At 34.7% G+C, this 19,206-nt stretch overlaps 1 protein-coding gene across 1 annotated transcript; it reads right to left on the bottom strand.

Annotated features, from left to right (window-relative positions):
* Positions 1-1,363: 1,363 nt before the first annotated feature.
* Positions 1,364-17,544, bottom strand: LOC120163055 (protein YLS7-like). Its single transcript, XM_039173080.1, has 3 exons — positions 16,952-17,544; positions 16,005-16,279; positions 1,364-2,185 (listed from the first exon to the last, which is right to left on the bottom strand). The coding sequence occupies exons 1-3, from the start codon at positions 17,472-17,474 to the stop codon at positions 1,379-1,381; spliced, it is 1,605 nt and encodes a 534-aa protein (XP_039029011.1). The 5' UTR covers positions 17,475-17,544; the 3' UTR covers positions 1,364-1,378.
* Positions 17,545-19,206: the final 1,662 nt, after the last annotated feature.

Genomic DNA, 19,206 nt, shown 5'->3' with positions numbered 1-19,206 from the left:
TGGATTTGCAACAGAAAGGAGTGTGAAGAATAAAGGACCGTTGGCGTTTATAGATTTGTTCTTGTTAACGATCCGCCATTTGAATTTCAATTCTCCTGAGGGGTGTGAAATGGAAATCAGAATCGCGTTCAATGGGTCAAAAAGGTACGAGCCGAAAAATTTAGACTTCATCAACCGACGGATGCGACAACAGACTACTGTAGACACGGTAACCGACGAACTCGTCCGTTAAGTTTTTAATAACAAAGTATTAAAATAAACAAAAATTAAACATTAAGTATGATTTTGAAAAAAAAATAAAAGTTAGGTACTAAAATGAAACAAAAGTGATAGTTTAAATATTAATTACGTAATTTACCCTTTAATTTATTGCTTAACAAAGCGACCAAATAGGATTTTGACACGTCACTGTCAAAACAATGGGGACCCTTTGTCGCATGGCTTCTGATAATTACCAGGATCAATGGTAATCTATAATAACAGTAAAATGGTTGATAGATAAAATAGTTGAAAAAAATGGAAAATAAGCTTTTGTTCACATATACATTAAATTGGTATCACAAAGGAGATGACAACAAATTATTAATATAATTTTCAGTTATTGATAATACATATACATTATATAGACATAGTTACTCGAATTCGATATTTTTAAATAGAATAATATTGTTTTAGTTCTAATTGACTATTATTCATCTTTTTAATTCTTGTAATGAAGTCTTTTTTTTTTATGAATTAATTATTATTTTGGTCATTTTAATTTATGATTTTATTCAATTTAGTCTTGTTTTATAGATTAATTATCATATTCACCCTTGAAGTTCTTTTTCTTATAATTTAGTCCTTTAATATTTTTATTTATTATTTTTTAATTATTATTTAACAATTATTATTATACTAACATATGTTTTTATTTATTTATTTTAACGAGACAACATAATCATTTATTTATGAACTAGTTTTTTTGATGTCGTGGGGGTGCTTAACATTTTCTACGTATAACCGACTTTTGAATATGAGTTTGATTACAATATTAAGCGCATTCCAAATTTATGGGTATTCAGTCATACCTAACCTAAAATTAACAATTTTTTCTTAATGATTACTATGTATTATCGGTAAATTAAATTTTGACACATCATTATAAAACCCTAAAGCTAAGTTCGTGTATTTCAATCATAATATTTTAATTTTTTTTTGTGATTTGTAAAGGTACATAAAATTATATATTATCAATGTATCAAATAATCACACTAAAATAAAAAGATAAACTACACACGATGTTACTAATATCCCTCACTCTACCCATACATCTCGCTCAATATATTACTGTTTCAGTAATTCAATTACAGAAAAGCACAATCGTGTCATGTAATCCTCATGGCGAAAAGTCTCGGTTGCCTTCAAATTCTCTTCTTATAATTTCAAGCACAATTTCGTTCCAGGTATCAACAGCACCCGGCATGCACCAGTGCAAGCAATCTTGCGGTGGAGGTTTCCCATCGGGGCCACGTTTTGTTATCTTATTTGGATCACGACTACGGTAGGGACCTGGATGAGCGTCATGCCGATACCCGAAAACTTCAATAATATCCATCAACCTCAACTTGGACCTCTTTGTTGCCTTCTTCAAAGCACGCTCGAAACCCATCACCTGTTTCTTGTGCATCACGTTTGTGAACCCATTCTCCACTAATTCACCAGCTGCAAGCGGCTTCACTTTTCCAGTGCATGATCCACCTGTATTCCAAGCTCCGCCTTCGTAATGATCCGGAGAAAAGGAATGTAGAACGGTCAGGCCAGTGTAATTAGGATGTGTAACAAGTGCAGACAGAATTGTCTCTGTAGATATTCCAAATGCGTCAACATTATTGACCTTCATAGGTTGAGAACGATCCGGCCACCATAATTGTCCTCCTACAATCTCGTTGTTCAGGATATAGACAGAGTGTTTGGCGAACCAGTGACCAGAAGAAAGAACAATCACATCAAACTGTGGGATGAATCCCATTAAGCCATCATCAGAAACATCAAGATGCAATTTGGTAACACCCTCTGAGGCAAAGTCAAACTTTTCAGTAGTGTGACGGACAAGCCAAGATGACCATATCCGAACAATCATTACAGATGATTTGAAATAATATCGATGCATTTTTCGGTTTCCTCGATTTTTCGGAACTTCAACCTGAAATAATCCCTTAAGTTCTGTCATGACTCATGAGAGAAAAATGCACAATACAAACCTAGTTTTTCTAACACTTACTAAAGCTAATAATTATGAAAACTCTAGCCTCATAAGCTTATCACAAAGCTATAGCCTATGTTGCTCCAACATGGGTATAGAGGTATGTGTCACGATGGAAGGAGAGTTAGGGTTTGAAGGTCTTAATTTGGGGAAAAATCGAAGAAGGAAATTAGGGAATCAACAGTAGAAAGGGGGAGAGGAGAGAAAGGAATTGGGGATCGAAGGGCGATTAGGGATTGAAGGGTTATCTGAAGAGGGAAAGGCTGAAATAATACAGGAGATGGGTCACACAGGATTGGGTATGGGTCAATAGAGTAACTGGGCTTTAACACTTAGACCCAATTAATATATCAGTAGGCTTATGAGTTAAAGGATTGGTATGTATGAATCTAAATCAGAAGTGAGAAGGGTGGATGGGTGAGTTATCATTTTAGACGGTTATTTTGTTAGATTGCTTAATTGCCAGCTGGAGGTACTGTAGATATATAATTGTACCCAGAATCTTTGAGGATTATCTTATGAAATGAAAATGCACGTTTTCTGTAACCTATTCTCTCTATTTTCTTAAATCCCTAAAAATTTCTTCTATCATTCTATCCTAAATCATAACAAATTGGTAATCAGAGCTGAGTTCTGTGATCCAAACCATTTTTCACCCTGGGAAAGACAAGAAAGATGTAAAAGACTGGAACCATTGAGATACCAGAACAAGCAGTAGAAGTGAAGGAAGAGACCTTACCATCTTGGTGGGTGGGGCAGAAAGCAGAGCTGGAGGGAAGGATACAGACCTTGGAGGAAAGAATGACTGAGAACAGGGGTTATTTGCAGAGAATCCTACAGCTGGTTAATCAAGCAGCTGAGGAAAAAGACTCACCTCAGTCAGCAAGGAGTCATCTACCAGCAGCTGAAAAGCAAAACAGAGGTGAAGGTAAACAACCATGTCTAGTTACGGTTCTTAGTGAGCATGAGAAGTATACTTTTAGACCTAACGAACCGGGGATATTAGCTGATAAACCTGCGGGGTCTACTGGTCCTCTACATTTTAATCAGAAATTGCAAGAAGAAAATATGATGGGCAGTTCTAGTGAGGTTAAAGTAGACAGTAAGGGTTTATTTGGGAGTTCAGGGCTTATGTTACCTCGACCTAAATTAGAACTACAGATGTTTAATGGTAGTAATCCCAGAGGATGGGTGAGAAAATGCCAAAAATACTTTAACCTTTTGGGAGTCCCCGAGGAACAAAAATTGGATGTGGCTGCAATGTATTTGATGGGGAAGGTTGAGACATGGTTTGATGGCTATATTATGCAAAAGCATAGAGTGACTTGGCATGAATTTGAGGCTGATTTGTGTCATAGATTTTGTGACAGAAACTATTCAGATATCATTGAAGAATTTAATAAGTTAATGCAGAAGGGTAGTGTAGAAGAAAATCAAGAAAAGTTTGAAGAGTTAAGACCCTATTTGCTACAACAACATATGTATTTAGGGGAATATTATTTTGTTTCCAGTTTCATTAGTGGTCTGAAAGAGGAATTGAAACATAAGGCAAAAATGTTGGAGCCCAGAAATCTGTCTGAGGCGTACAGGCAGGCCAAACTTTATGAGTTGGCTAATGAGATAGAAGGAAAGAAATATAAATATTCTCAAAAAAAAATTCCTTATACTTCTTCAAGTGGTCAACAGAACAGTGGGACTAAAAGTTTACAGCCTAAGACAAATCTTCCAAATTCAAATACAAGACAGAGTTTACTGGAATATAGAAGAGCAAATAATCTGTGTTTTAAATGTGGGGAAAAATTTGCTCCTGGACATCAGTGCAAAGTTAGACAGTTGAACAGTATGTGTTGAGTTAATCGATTGACGAATATGGCCAAGAGGGGGGTGAATTGGCAATTAAAATTTTGGTGGAATCTTTTGTAGAAAATTGAAAGAAATTTGCACATCGATTTAGAGTGGTTCGACTTTCTCAACCAAAGTATACGTCCACTACCTTATCTATCAACACTAAGGATTTTCCACAAATTCACTAATTTGTCTTTCTTTTGAGGACAAAGAGTAACCTTACAAACCCTCAAGAATTATACCCCAAATTCTTGAGAACACTCTCTCCCAAATAGAACAATACAAATTTGCAAACTTACAAGGAAATCCTCACAAGGTAGATTGTTTGCACAATTCTAGAACAAAGAAAAGAACACTCAAGAATGAATACAATTGAGCACAATAAGTGTTCTTGAAAGCAAAATGAATATTGAATGAAAAATAGGCTTGAAATGCTCAAACTTGAGGTTTGATGCTTTCTCTTTGATTCTCTCTTGATTCTAGTTGCTTGATATTTCTTGTTATTGATCAATGGCTTCTAAGCTTGCTTAAATACACATTGAATCACTTCTGAACGTTGGGGATGATTAGTGGAGTCAATATAGATGTTTAAGTGTGAAAACAATTAATTAAAACAGTTGGGAGCGTCAGTGCATCGATGCATACCCATGGTGCATTGGTGCATCAGTGTAAAATTCAAATATTTTGACCGTTGGACCCTTAGTGCATCGGTGCACTAAGAGTGCATCGATGCATCAAGTGCATTTGATGTTTCAAAATAGCCAGAGTGCATCGATGCATGGTTGGTGCATCGATGCATCAAATACATTTGATGTTTTCATAAAATCCTCAGTGCATCGGTGCATGGTATGTGCATCGATGCATGAAATGCATTCGATATTCAATTTAATTCATGGTGCATCGATGCATAGATTGGTGCATCCGTGCATCACTCTGAAAAATTGATTTTAAGCTTGATTTTGGTTCAAAATACTTTGTGAAAATTGTTTCAAAATATATTAAGTATAAAACACAATTTTACACATTTAGTAAGGTTTGAAATTGATCTTAAAAGACTTGGAGTAATAATTTGATATTTTGAATCGAATATATTTAGAAAATCATTTGTAAAATCTTAAAATTTATTTAAACTAATATGTTATATCGAAATACAAAAAATGTTTTCAACAATCCCTCTTTTTGATATAACAAAACATTTGTGTTATTTTAAGATTTTCTAAAAATTTGAAATCAATTTCAATTTAGAAAAATTACTCCCCCTTACTATAATACTTCTCCCTTTTAAAACATTTTAACACTTAACATTTTCCCCCTTTTTGTTAAATCAAAAAGACTTAAAATCGATTTAAACAAGGTTTTGAAAAATATAGCCAATTGATTAAATATCTATATATATATATATATAGCTTAAGCTGCTAAGATCACAATCAAAAGAGAGTTAGTCATTAGTTTCATAATCAATATTCATAATAAAAATGTGAAATGATAAATTGGTCATATTTTAACTAAAAAATAAATGATTCATATGTTGTAATAAACCAAAATATATATAAAATATCAAACAGACATCCAACAATCAAAGAAAGATAATCCAAAATGTTTTAACAATTCAAGTTCAACCCAAAAACAATAAAAGAAAGATAAGTCTATTCATCCATTGAAGGATCGGGAGGAGGAGGAGGGTAACGAGCTCTCATCTCAAGCGAGAGTGCATCCAAACGATCATTCATATCTTGTTGTCGAGCTCTCAAGGTAGAGAGCTGGGACTCAATGAATGTGAAGCGCGAATCTATGGACGCATACCGTAAATCAAATGTCTAAAAAAACGAACGAAAATACGGAGGCATTTGTTCTTCTTATGGAGCTGGTTCCGGTGCAGGCTCGTCATTAGGTACGTGATCATCGATGTCTTGCATAAGTTGTTGAAATTCAGGATCATCGTCATCAGCCGAAGCTGGAGGAGGAGGAGCACGAGAGGAGCTAGGAGCAGCTCGTGAGGAACTAGCTCCCGGAGTTTGCTTTTCGGGTCTAAAAACCCATTGACCGATAACCTCGTCTTGTTTCCAATCCTCTTTCTTCAAGGATGTGAGATTGATTTGATTTTGAAGTGGGATAGGATTGTCAAGAGAGACGTCTAGACCAAGTTTGATAAAGAGGTTACTAAGAAGACATCCATAAATCAATGTTTCAACATGTTTTGAAGGAACAATATTTATGATGTCCACTAGTTGACTGAATATAATGTGGGTCAGATTTATTTTGATTTTATTTTTAAGACAATCATCCACCATAAATCCCTAGCACGAAGTGTGGAGTACCTACCTCCGGATGGTCTAAACCACCAAAAGATCATCAAATGGAGAAAACGATCGTGATGAGATCGTAGAGTACTAACACTTGAGTTTGGAACATAGGGATATTCCACATTTTCACTTTCATTAGATACACCACTATCATCTAACCCAAATCGGAAAGCTATAGTCTCAGGGTCAATATTAATATATTGGCCTAAAAGATAGGATCTAATGGCTATAGTTTCACATTGAGTTTCATTTTGAATACACACCGCATTGGAATAGAAAATGCAGACCAATTGTTGATAGACGATAGGTTTAAGCTTAAACAATTTATCAAACTTCCAAGCTTTAAGAATCGAAAGGTATTCGAAATCAATGTCAACCATAGCTTGAAGCGAAGGAATACACTGTTCACGGATTCTATAAGTTTGGAAAGAATTTCTGTACCTAGAGTACAATTCGTCTCTACGACGCTCAGGCATGTTAAAATAAGATCCTAATAGAGATGAAGTTGGAGGAGGAACGAGATTAGGAGGTTGAGGAACGGGAGGACGGTTTTGGTTTGACCGACTCGAAGATGACCTAGGTTGTTTAGGATTTGACATGATTAAAGTAAATCGGAAAAAGGAATATCACCTACAATTTGAAACACATGTATGCATAATCAATCCCAAAACTCAAATGAGTCCTCAATAATTCAAGGTTCTCTAAACCATATCCTAATGGGCATGTTTTGAAAACTTTTTAATAATATTTGATAATCATAATATAGTTTTCATGAAAACAACACAATTAAATCAAAAATATTACTAATTTTCGAAATCTTGAAAATTGTTTTTTTTGACGAAATTGGTAGTAAAATCTAGTTTAGAACCAACAAACAATCAATGCCCGATATAATGTTAATCTTAGAACTAATCAAAACTAGTTCTAAAATTAAAAATCAATAAAATAGAGGTTTTTGAAATATTACCTTAAAAATTCGGATTGAGAGGGATGAGGAGTTGTTTTGCACGATTTAATGATATAAGCAGGTTTAAAAGTTGAAAAACTTGAAGATTCCAACGAAAAACCGTTGATTTTGAGCAAGAATGGAGATTTTTAGAGACAGAGGGATGAATGACGGGAGAGTTTTAGTTTTAGGGTTTGAGAAAATAAAGAAAATGAAGCATTTTAACCCAAAACCTGACGGATGCATCGATGCATGACCATGTGCATCGATGCACATTCAAGGCATGCATCAGTGCATCAACATGATGAATCGATGCACATTCAAAGGGATGCATCGATGCACTAAGCACAGAAATGACAAAAATCCGTTTTAAAACACTCAAAATACTAAATTAATTGGCTCTAGTGATATTGATAACTCATATATTGAAAAGTAATCATGTTCAATCAATCAAATTAATCCTTAAACAACTTTTGAACATAAAATTAATTTTCATCAAGCAACATAAACTCCCCCTAACTAATATTTTGGCAAATTATTTTCACAAAGCATGGTTCTAGCCATTTCTTCTAAAGTTTGATTTTTCCTCTCAATAACTCCATTTTGTTGAGGGGTTCTAGGTGCTGAAAAATTATGGCTAATACTCTTAGAATTACAAAACTCAATAAATCCAAGATTTTCAAATTCAGTGCCATGATCACTCCTAACACTAGTTATAGAGTAACCTTTTTCATTTTGGATTATTTTTGAAAATGTGATGAAATGTTCTAATGCTTCATCTTTAGTGCTTAAAAATAGAACCCAAGTATATCTAGAATAGTTATCTACCAAGACAAATGCATATTGTTTTCCACCAAAGCTAGTAGTCTTAGTTGGCCCAAAAAGATATATATGGATCAATTGTAATACTCTACTAGTTGATACATCATTAATGGATTTAAAAGAAACTCACTTTTGTTTTCCTTTAGCACAAACATCACAAATTTTATCATTATCAAATTTAAGCTTAGGCAACCCTCGAACTAAATCACCTTGAATTAGCCGTTGCAAAACACTCATACTAGCATGTCCTAGTCTCCTATGTAATAACCAACTATCATGTTCATCCTTAGCAACTAGGCACAAATTAGTCATATCAATAGAATCTAAATGCACCATGTATATGTTTCCTATTCTATGACCAACAAGAATAATCCGATTAGATGCAATGTCAATGACTTTACAACCATTAATATCAAACATGACATTGAATCCCTTATCACACAATTGACTAATACTCAATAGATTATGCTTTAATTCATTCACATATAACATATTTTTAATTTGTATGGAAGAGTTATTACCTATTGTACCTATACCTTCAATGTGACCTTTTGAATCATCACCAAAAGTCACTTCTCCTCTATTTTTGGTGTTAAGCTCTATGAACCGGTTTTTGTCCCCGGTCATGTGTCTCGAGCATCCACTATCAAGGTACCATGAATTTAGATTTGTTTCTCATGCCTTGTAGCAATGCTCCTTTTCCTACAAACATAGATTAATTTTTGATTTTTGGTACCCAAATTCTTTTGGGTCCATATTCATTAGTTTCCAAAATCCTAGTCCCCTTAGGTATCCATTTGTGTAAGATATCCTTATCTTTAGTAGTAATGAGTTCTTTAAGAACCCATATACTTCTAACGATTTTTCCATTAGAGGTTCTTTGGGGACCTCTATGATTGTAGTTTTTAAAACTTTTTCTAACAAAGTTAGATTTTGATTTTTCTCCATTTTCAAAACGTCTTGTTCCAACTTTATCAAAAGAAGCTTTAAGATCATCAATTTTCTTTTGATGATCATCATTAACCTTTGAAAGTAAATTTTGCAAATCCAAAATTTTCTTTTCAAACACTTCTAGTTTGATTTCCAAATTTTTAATTTTACTTTCAAGATCGTTGTTGGTTTTGGATATGAGTTTATTTTCATTTTTCAATTTTGAAACATCATTTTTATATTTTAAAAATAATTTCTCATAATCCGAAGCCAACCCATTATATTCCTCTAATAACTCATCATAGGATAAATCATCAAAATCAGATGAGTTAGAGGTTACCTTAGAATCTTCCCCTAATGCCATCAAGCACAAGTTTGCTACTTCTTGTTCCTCTTCATCGGAACCTTCTTCATCGCTCCATGTAGCCACATGAGCCTTGTGCTTATTATTTGATTGAACCTTTCTCTTCAATTGTGGGCAATCATATTTGACATGCCCCGGTTTTTTGCATTCATAGCAAATGATTGGGTCTTTCTCTTTTGGTTCATTTTTGAGGCCTTCATTTCGTTTGAATTTTCTTCCTCGGTAAGGTCTCATCATTTTTCTGAATCGTTTGGCAAATAATGCCATTTCCTCGTCATCGTCATCTTCATCCAAATCACTATCATCTTTCGTGGATTTGAGAGCAACTCCAATGTTTTTCTTCTTCTCCTTCTTCTTTGGTGTCTCTTCAATCTTATCGAGGTCCACCTCATCTTCAAGCATCATTTCATGAGTGAGGAGTGAACCGATTAACTCTTCAAGAGTTAAGGACGTTAGGTCCTTAGACTCGATGATTGCCGTCTTCTTTGATTGCCATGATTTTGGAAGGGAGTAAACTAACTTCCTCACAAGCTTTTCATTTGAAATGATCTCTCCATATGATTTGAGACCATTGACAATCGTTGAGAATCTATCCGTCATAGCTTTGATATCTTCATTTGGTTTCATCCTGAAATTTTCATAGCTATGCGTTAGAATACTAATTTTGGATTTATTTACCTCATCGGTACCTTCATGAGTGACTTGAAGTTTGTCCCATATTTCTTTGGCGGTTGTACAAGATGAAACTCTTCCGTATTCATCTGGTTCAAGAGCACAAAATATGATATGGATGGCGTTGGAGTTGAGCTGGAACATTTTTGTCTCTCATTCACTCTATAATCTTGGATAAGCGAGAGGCTTGAAGTATCCTTCTTCTACGACATTCCATGCTCCCATATCACTTGCTTGAATGAAGTACATCATCCTATTTTTCCAATAGGCATAGTTAGCCCTATTGAAGAAATGAGGCTTGTTGACGGGCATCGAATCAAGACTGGAGTCGAAGTTTGAAGTAGAGGCCATTGATGACTTTGATTATCGATGTAACTCTTCCCGAATCGACTCAAGAGGCGATTAAACCTTCAAATGAGTTAGGCTCTGATACCAATTGTTGAGTTAATCGATTGACGAATATGGCCAAGAGGGGGGTGAATTGGCAATTAAAATTTTGGTGGAATCTTTTGTAGAAAATTGAAAGAAATTTGTACATCGATTTAGAGTGGTTCGACTTTCTCAACCAAAGTATACGTCCACTACCTTAGCTATCCACACTAAGGATTTTCCACAAATTCACTAATTTGTCTTTCTTTTGAGGACAAAGAGTAACCTTATAAACCCTCAAGAATTATACCCCAAATTCTTGAGAACACTCTCTCCCAAAGAGAACAATACAAATTTGCAAACTTACAAGGAAATCCTCACAAGGTAGATTGTTTGCACAATTCTAGAACAAAGAAAAAGAACACTCAAGAACGAATACAATTGAGAACAATAAGTGTTCTTGAAAGTAAAATGAATATTGAATGAAAAATAGGCTTGAAATGCTCAAACTTGAGGTTTGATGTTTTCTCTTTGATTCTCTCTTGATTCTAGTTGTTTGATGTTTCTTGTTATTGATCAATGGCTTCTAAGCTTGCTTAAATACACCTTGAATCACTTCTGAACGTTGGGGATGATTAGTGGAGTCAATATAACCGTTTAAGTGTGAAAACAATTAATTAAAACAGTTGGGAGCGTCAGTGCATCGATGCATATCCATGGTGCATCGGTGCCTCAGTTTAAAATTCAAATATTTTGACCGTTAGACCCTTAGTGCATCGGTGCACTAAGAGTGCATCGATGCATCAAGTGCATTCGATGTTTCAAAATAGCCAGAGTGCATCGATGCATGGCTGGTGCATCGATGCATCAAATGCATTCGATGTTTTCATAAAATCCTCAGTGCATCGGTGCATGGTATGTGCATCGATGCATGAAATGCATTCGATGTTAAATTTAATTCATGGTGCATCGATGCATGGATTGGTGCATCGGTGCATTACTCTGAAAAATTGATTTTAGGCTTGATTTTGGTTCAAAATACTTTGTGAAAATTGTTTCAAAAAAAATATTAAGTATAAATCACAATTTTACTCATTTAGTAAGGTTTGAAATTGATCTTAAAAGACTTGGAGTAATAATTTGATATTTGATTAATTGAATCGAATATATTTAGAAAATCATTTGTAAAATCTTAAAATTTATTTAAACTAATTTGTTATATCAAAATACAAAAATGTTTTCAACAGTATGGAAGAGGAAGAAGATTCTGTTGATCAGGAATTAATAGAAGGAGAAAATGGAGAAGGGAATGATGTAGCTAAAGAAGCATTGAAAATTTCTATCAATGCTATTACAGGTAATGTGGGGTACACTACCTTGAGAATTCAGGGTTTTATCAGAGGAAAACCACTTAATGTGCTAATTGATAGTGGAAGCACACATAGTTTTGTGACTCCTAGGTGGGCCAAAGGAGTGGAACTTGTTCAGACTCAACCATTAGTTATTAAAGTAGTTAATGGGGAGAAGCTATTCAGTACTGCCAAAAGCAATCAAGTGAGTTGGAAGATGCAAGGCTATGAATTTCAGCATGATTTTAGAGTTTTGCCTTTAGGGGGCAGTGATATGGTACTGGGAATGGACTGGATGGAAGAGTTTAGCCCTATAATGATGGATTTCAAGGCCAAGACAATTAGTTTTGAAAAGGATGGAAAGACTGTTATGATTAGAGGAACTCAGAAATTGCCAACCATCAAACCCATCTCAGGTGAAAAATTACAGAAGTTAGTGGAGAAGGATACTGAAGTAAATGGAGAAATCTATTTGTTAAATGCTGAAGTGGAGGAAAGTAAAATTCCTCTACCCTTACAAGATTTATTAGAAGAGTTTCAGGAAGTGTTTGAGGAACCTAAGAGGATGCCTCCTAGCAGAAGACATGATCATGCCATTGTTCTGAAACAGGGGACACAACCAGTCAATCTAAGACCTTATAGATTTGCTCATCATCACAAGACTGAAGTTGAAAAACATATTGCTCAAATGTTAGCCTCATTTATCATACAAGTAAGTAAGAGTCCTTTTGCTTCTCCTTGTTTACTAATTAGAAAAAAAAGATGGAACTTGGAGGTTTTGTGTGGACTATAGGCAGCTTAACTCTTATACAGTTAAGAATAAATTTCCTATTCCTATAGTAGAAGACTTATTAGATGAATTACATGGGGCTAAATTTTTTTCAAAGATTGATTTGAGATCTGGTTATTGGAAAATTCGAATTAAAGAGGAGGATGTTCATAAAACTGCTTTTAGAACTCATCAAGGGCACTATGAATTTAAAGTTATGCCTTTTGGCCTGACTAATGCCCCAGCTACTTTTCAAGCTTTGATGAATGACTTGTTTGGAGCATATTTGAGGAGGTTTGTTCTTTTATTTTTTGATGATATTCTGATTTACAGTTCCAATATGATAGAGCATAAAACTCATTTAAGAGTGGTGTTGGAAATTCTGCCGAAGAATAGTTTGTATGGCGAAAAGAGTAAATGCTTTTTTGGCCAACAACAAGTAGAGTATTTGGGACATTTAATTTCAGCTAAGGGAGTAGCAACTGACCTTGAAAAAAATAAAGGCTATGCAACAGTGGCCTTTACCTAAAAATCTAAAAGCTTTGAGAGGAGTTTTGGGTTTGACAAGGTATTCTAGAAAATTTATCAAAGGGTATGGAGAATTGAGTAAACCCCTGACTAATATGTTGAAGAATGAAGGATTTCATTGGTCTCCAGAGGCTAAATTAGCTTTTGAGAATCTAAAAAGGGTTATGTGTGAAGCTCCAGTTTTAGCTTTACCAAATTTTGAGCAAATTTGTTTTGGAAACTGATGCTAGTTCCAGAGGTATTGGGGTTGTTTTATCTCAAGTAGGAAGGCCTATAGCTTATTTAAGTAAGGCTTTGGGACCAAAGCATGCAGACCTTTCTATCTATGAAAATGAATACTTGGCCATTCTAATGGTAGTATCCCATTGGAGGCATTATTTGAAAAGTAGCTCATTTGTGATTAAAACAGATCATGAGCATCTAAAACACTTATTAGAACAAAAGCTGACTACTACCATCCAAAAGAAAGGTCTGACTAAGTTACTTGGATTGGATTATACAATTCAGTACAAGAAAGACAAAACAAATAAGGTGGCAGATGCACTTTCTAGACAGCTACTGGATTCTGGTTAATTTTTGTAAATGGGGGTTACTGTTGTAATTCCTACTTGGAGACAGGATAACTTGGAGACAGGATATTGAACAGAGTTATGAAGGGGATCTACTAGCTCAAGAGAAGATTCTTATTTTACTTATTCAGCCCTACAAGATTGAGAATTGGAAGAGAATTAAAGGAGTCTTATACTTCAAAGATAGAATTTATGTGGGCAGCAGAGAAGATCTCAGACAAAATTATGGTGGCTTCACATGATTCACCACAAGGGGGTCATTCAGGTATTCAAGCTACTTATCAGAGGATTAAAGCTTATTTTTATTGGCCAAAGATGAAGCTTATGATTAAGGAATATCTACAACAATGTGAGGTTTGTCAGAGAACTAAAATTGAACACATTTTCAAGCCAGGTTTACTACAACCTATTCTAGTTGCAAACAATGCATGGGAAGTTATAACAATGGACTTTATTGAAGGATTGCCACCTTCAACAAAGTACAATTATATTTTGGTAGTGATTGACAATTTTACTAAGTATGCTCATTTTATGCCACTGTCACATCCCTACACAGTGGTACAAGTTGCTAAGCTATATTTGGATCAGGTTTATAAGCTTCATGGTCCTCCTAAGATAGCTATTTCTGATCGGGACAAGTCTTTTACTAGTCTATTCTGGCAAAAGCTACTTAAACAATTGGGGACAACTACACTTTTCAGTACTGCTTATCATCCAGAGACAGATGGGCAAACTGAGAGACTCAACCAGTGTTTAGAACAATATCTCAGATGTATGTGTTTTTTAAAACCTACATCTTGGTCAAAGTGGTTAGCCCAAGCAGAATGGTGGTATAACACTAATTACCACTCTGCTATACAAATGACCCCATTTGAAGCCTTATATGAATATAAGGCACCTATTCTGAGTTGGTCAGGGGACTCTAGAGTGGATGCAGTACAAACTATGATGCAAGATAGAGAGCAATTTAATGCTTTACTACGTGAACAACTACTTAAAGCCAGTAACAAAATGAAGCAGATTGTAGATAGGCATCGTACAAAAAGAGATTTTCAGGTTGGAGATGAAGTTTACCTCAAACTTCAGCCTTATAGACAGACATCACTTGCTTTAAGGAAAAACCTAAAGCTTGCTGCTCGATATTACGTTCCCTATAAAAATACAGAAAAAAATTGATCAGGTTGCGTATCAACTGGAATTTCCACAGGATTCTAAATTACATCCAGTGTTTCATGTTAGCTTATTGAAGAAGAGAATCGGAAAACAGAGACTTATCTCATTGAATCCTCCTGAGACGTCTTTAGATGGCCAGTTGAAAATTTACCCAGCAACCGTGTTGAACAGACGCGTGGTGAAATGACAAAAGCAAAATGTTACTCAACTGTTGATTCAGTGGATGAACATGGGACCAAATGATGCAACGTGGGAAGATGCTTCGGTGTTGCAGAACCAGTTTCCCGATTTCGATCCTTGGGGACAAGGATCGTCTGATGGAGGGGGTATTGTCACGATGGAAGGAGAGTTAGGGTTTAAAGGTCTTAATTTGGGGGGAAATCGAAGAAGGAAATTGGGGAATCAGTAGCAGAAAAGGGGAGAAGAGAGAAAGGAATTAGGGATCGAAGGGGGATTAGGGATTGAAGGGTTATCTGAAGAGGGAAAGGCTGAAATAATACAGGAGATGGGTCACACGGGATTGGGTATGGGTCAATAGAGTAACTACGCTTTAATACTTAGACCTAATTAATATATCAGTAGGCTTATGAGTTAAAGGCTTGGTATGTATGAATCTAAATAAGAAGTGAGAAGGGTGGATGGGTGAGTCATCATTTTAGACGGTTATTTTGTTAGATTGTCGAATTGTCAGTTGGAGGTACTGTAGATATATAATTGTACCCAGAATCTTTGAGGATTATCTTATGAAATGAAAATGCACGTTTTCTGTAACCTATTCTCTCTATTTTCTTAAATCCCTAAAAAATTCTTCTATTATTCTATCCTAAATCATAACAGTATGATCCTCCAAAGATCCTTCAAATACATGGGAAAACTTGGAAAGAATTGAACATACCCATGCCATATACATACCTGGGGTCGACTCACACCCAAATCCGAGTGACATAGGCTACAGTCAATTCATTCATAAACTGCTGGATGTTAAACAACAGGTTAAGATAATCAAGAAGGCCACGATATCCTTTGCAAAATTATGATGCAAACTTTGGACCAATTTTAGAGTTTACTGCAAATCATTTGTTTAGAAATAAATTGCACTTTAAGAAATGCAGATGCTTGCCTGCCAGAGAAGACACAATAGTGATTCCATCTGATTTCGAGCAACAGAATCACCAATGAAAGCAAGTGTTTTTCCTCTCATCAACTCTAGAAACTTCTTGGCATCGAATCTGGGGAGGTCACATTTTGAGGGTTTCCAACGCCAATTCTCATATTCCTTGTCAAGCCTTCCATTACCCTGGCAATTCTGCATCTGTGTTATGACTGGACAAGAGTTGTTTGTGTATGATGGTCCTTGTGGATCATAGAACCAATTTCCTTGGTACAGGTCACAGCCTAGAGAGAAACCAATGAAAACGAAAACCAGGACTCAACAAGGGAGCCGACAGAAAATATAACATGCAAAACAATTAGGAGGAACAATTTAAGCCATCATTGTTTCTTACATAGACAAGAGATCAAATAAGGATCAATACAGGAGATAGAATGTTATGGATCTCTCTCTCTCTCTATTCTCTTTGTAAATTATCAGATATTTCCAGTGGCAGCTTATCAGCAAATCAAGAAAATTACAATTAATTTTTTTATTTAAAAAAAACCATTATCAGATACTTCTAATAACAGATGACTGATTTTGGACCATCCATTTCAGGACATTGTTACGTAAAACAGATAACTGACCATAATGGCATCATGCATTTGTTCCCTCTGCTAGAAGGAACTTTGCACACAATCCGGGGATCAAATCTAAGCAAGATGTAAGGCTTGAAGAAATTTGGCACTATTCTTGACAAATAAAGCTAGTAACAGCAAGCTACCATGTTGGAGACCTAGCATTAACCGAGTGAGAAAACATATAAACCAAAATCAAGAAAGTCCTATATATTTCCGGTAAAGGATGCAGATTCCAGATCTTCTATAGCAAAAACGTCAAAACAAACATGTCGACAAGTGATACTAGATCTGAATCACATGTTCTATGAAACAAAGTGTAAAAAGAAATAATACCTGAATCAGATGAATTGCTCATAGACGCATTGCTAGATGCAAAGCTGGAAGTGCCCACCACCTTTTCTGTTACTCTAGATGACGAGTCTGGAATCTCTACAGGTTTCTTCGGCATCTTGTTAATTTTTGAATCAACCAAATCTTTAGGACTAGAGGGCAGTTCCTTGTTAGACTCAGTTGGTAGGAAGTCCTTATAAGTGGAAGATCTAATGGATGCCTTATCAACAACTGATGTATTTGAACTCATTGTGGGCAGTTCTAAATTTAACCCAGATGATGAGTTCTTGTGACTGTAATTTACATCCTTATCAGAACTTAGATCAAAGGTAGAATCAAGCAAAGTTATTTTCCTATCAACACCAAAGAAATACCCTCCAACAGCTGAACCAAAGGGAAATGGAACCAGAAGCAAAGAGGCAAAAATCAAGAATGTTGCTAGTACTATGACGGAGGCTGCAATGGAGGAAACGCTACGAGGTAAGGCAGTCATTTTACTAGAGCCTTTTGGGGAAGCCAATGTCATGGTTTCCTAAATAGGTAAAGTCCTAAAAAATCATCTAACCCAGAAACTATGAAGACCAATCAATCAACCAACTTCGTGTTATTGAAATGTTGATTTATTGAATATAAGAACTGGTATTTTCGGAAATGATCCGCCAACAAAAGATTTCTAAATTGGTAATTAAATGCATACGAACTTGTTCACATTCTCAACAATGCTCAAACCGACTTCTCCTTCCCATAGAAAGAAGGGAGATTTTTTTCTTTCTTTCTAAAAGTTTATTGAAATTATTTTCACTTATTGAGACTAATCTCAGAACAACAACACAATTGATTGGAGAGACTTGAATTCCTCCTATCCCGAGAAAACAAGATAAACCTCATACGTTAAATGGAAGAAGAAGAAGAAAAAAGAAATCAGAAACAAAGAAGCGTGATTGCTTAAACTTGGAAAGTCAAATAAAAAAAGGGAAAATCTTCAATTCATAACCGAATAAAACAATCTCTGAAGATACTTAGAAATTAGAATCTCTGATGTTTGACGATAATCACATTATGAATAAGGTAACCATTCGTTGAACATCTAAAAGGAGCTTCATTAATGACAATGCAAAATCAGAATTGGATTTGAATGTAGATAAGGAAACTTTTACAAATTACAAAAAAAGAAAAAAAAAAAAGAAAAGAAAAAAGAAAGAATCGGAAACGGAACTTCAAACTTACACTGTTCATAGAATACAAGGCGAGGAGGATTGGGTGAAATCTTTTGACGGGAAATTAATGGGAAATCTGAGAGCTGGGGATTTGATGCTTGCTTCTCTTGTCCCCTGAAAATCCCAACGAGAAGGTAATGGTTTATTTATTTATTTTTCCAATAGCCGCCGAAATGTTATATTTTTGCTTCGAATTTTTTACTCTAATTAACTTCCTATTTTATTATTTATTCCATTAATTAAAGCGCAAAGGACACAAATGACCCGACTATAAGATACTATTCTTTTAAGTCCCCATCTTTTAAAAGTTATAAAATAATCATCTGATTATTCATATATTCCAAACTCATCATTTTTTGATAAAAAATTGATAGTCATATAAGCTAGACATTAACATGTTGCCTGAGATATGATAGTCATTTGAGATTATTGGATCAAATTTTAGCATATTTCAGTCAATAGGTTAACGTCCAACTCATAATGTTGTCAATTTTTAACAAAAAATGATGAGTTTGGAACATATGAATAATCGAGTAATCATTTTATAATTTTTAATATTCAAGAGACTTAATAAAGTAATACCCTATCATTAGGGATCATTTGTGTACTTTACCCTTAATTAATAGGGCTAATTAAATTATTATAATATTAATAGGGTAAATTACAAATTTCATCATTGAACTTTACTCTCTCTCCTATTTTGCTCTCTAAACTTTACAATTTTTTAATTTTCTCATTAAACTTAGTACATTGGGTTTTTTTGTCTCTCTTTCGTTAAATAGTTAAATGTGTTAAAACAACATCATTTAAAAATACAAAATTTTCACCAAAACGATTTCGTTTTGCATCTATAGAACAACTTATTTATAACTTCGTTAGTGAGAAAATGATTGAGTGGTAAAAAAAACAATGTATTAAATTCAGTGAAGAAATTAAAAAAAAATTAAAGTACAATGAATGAAATAGGAGATAAAATAAAGTTTAGTTACCAAATTTATTATTTACCCATATTAGTATTAAGTTTAAAGGAATAGTAATCAT

This window comes from Hibiscus syriacus, unplaced genomic scaffold, assembly GCF_006381635.1.
Source record: "Hibiscus syriacus cultivar Baekdansim isolate YM2019G1 unplaced genomic scaffold, ASM638163v2 tig00111427_pilon, whole genome shotgun sequence".
Taxonomy (NCBI): Eukaryota; Viridiplantae; Streptophyta; class Magnoliopsida; order Malvales; family Malvaceae; genus Hibiscus; species Hibiscus syriacus.
This window is presented reverse-complemented; position numbering and strand designations above follow the sequence as displayed.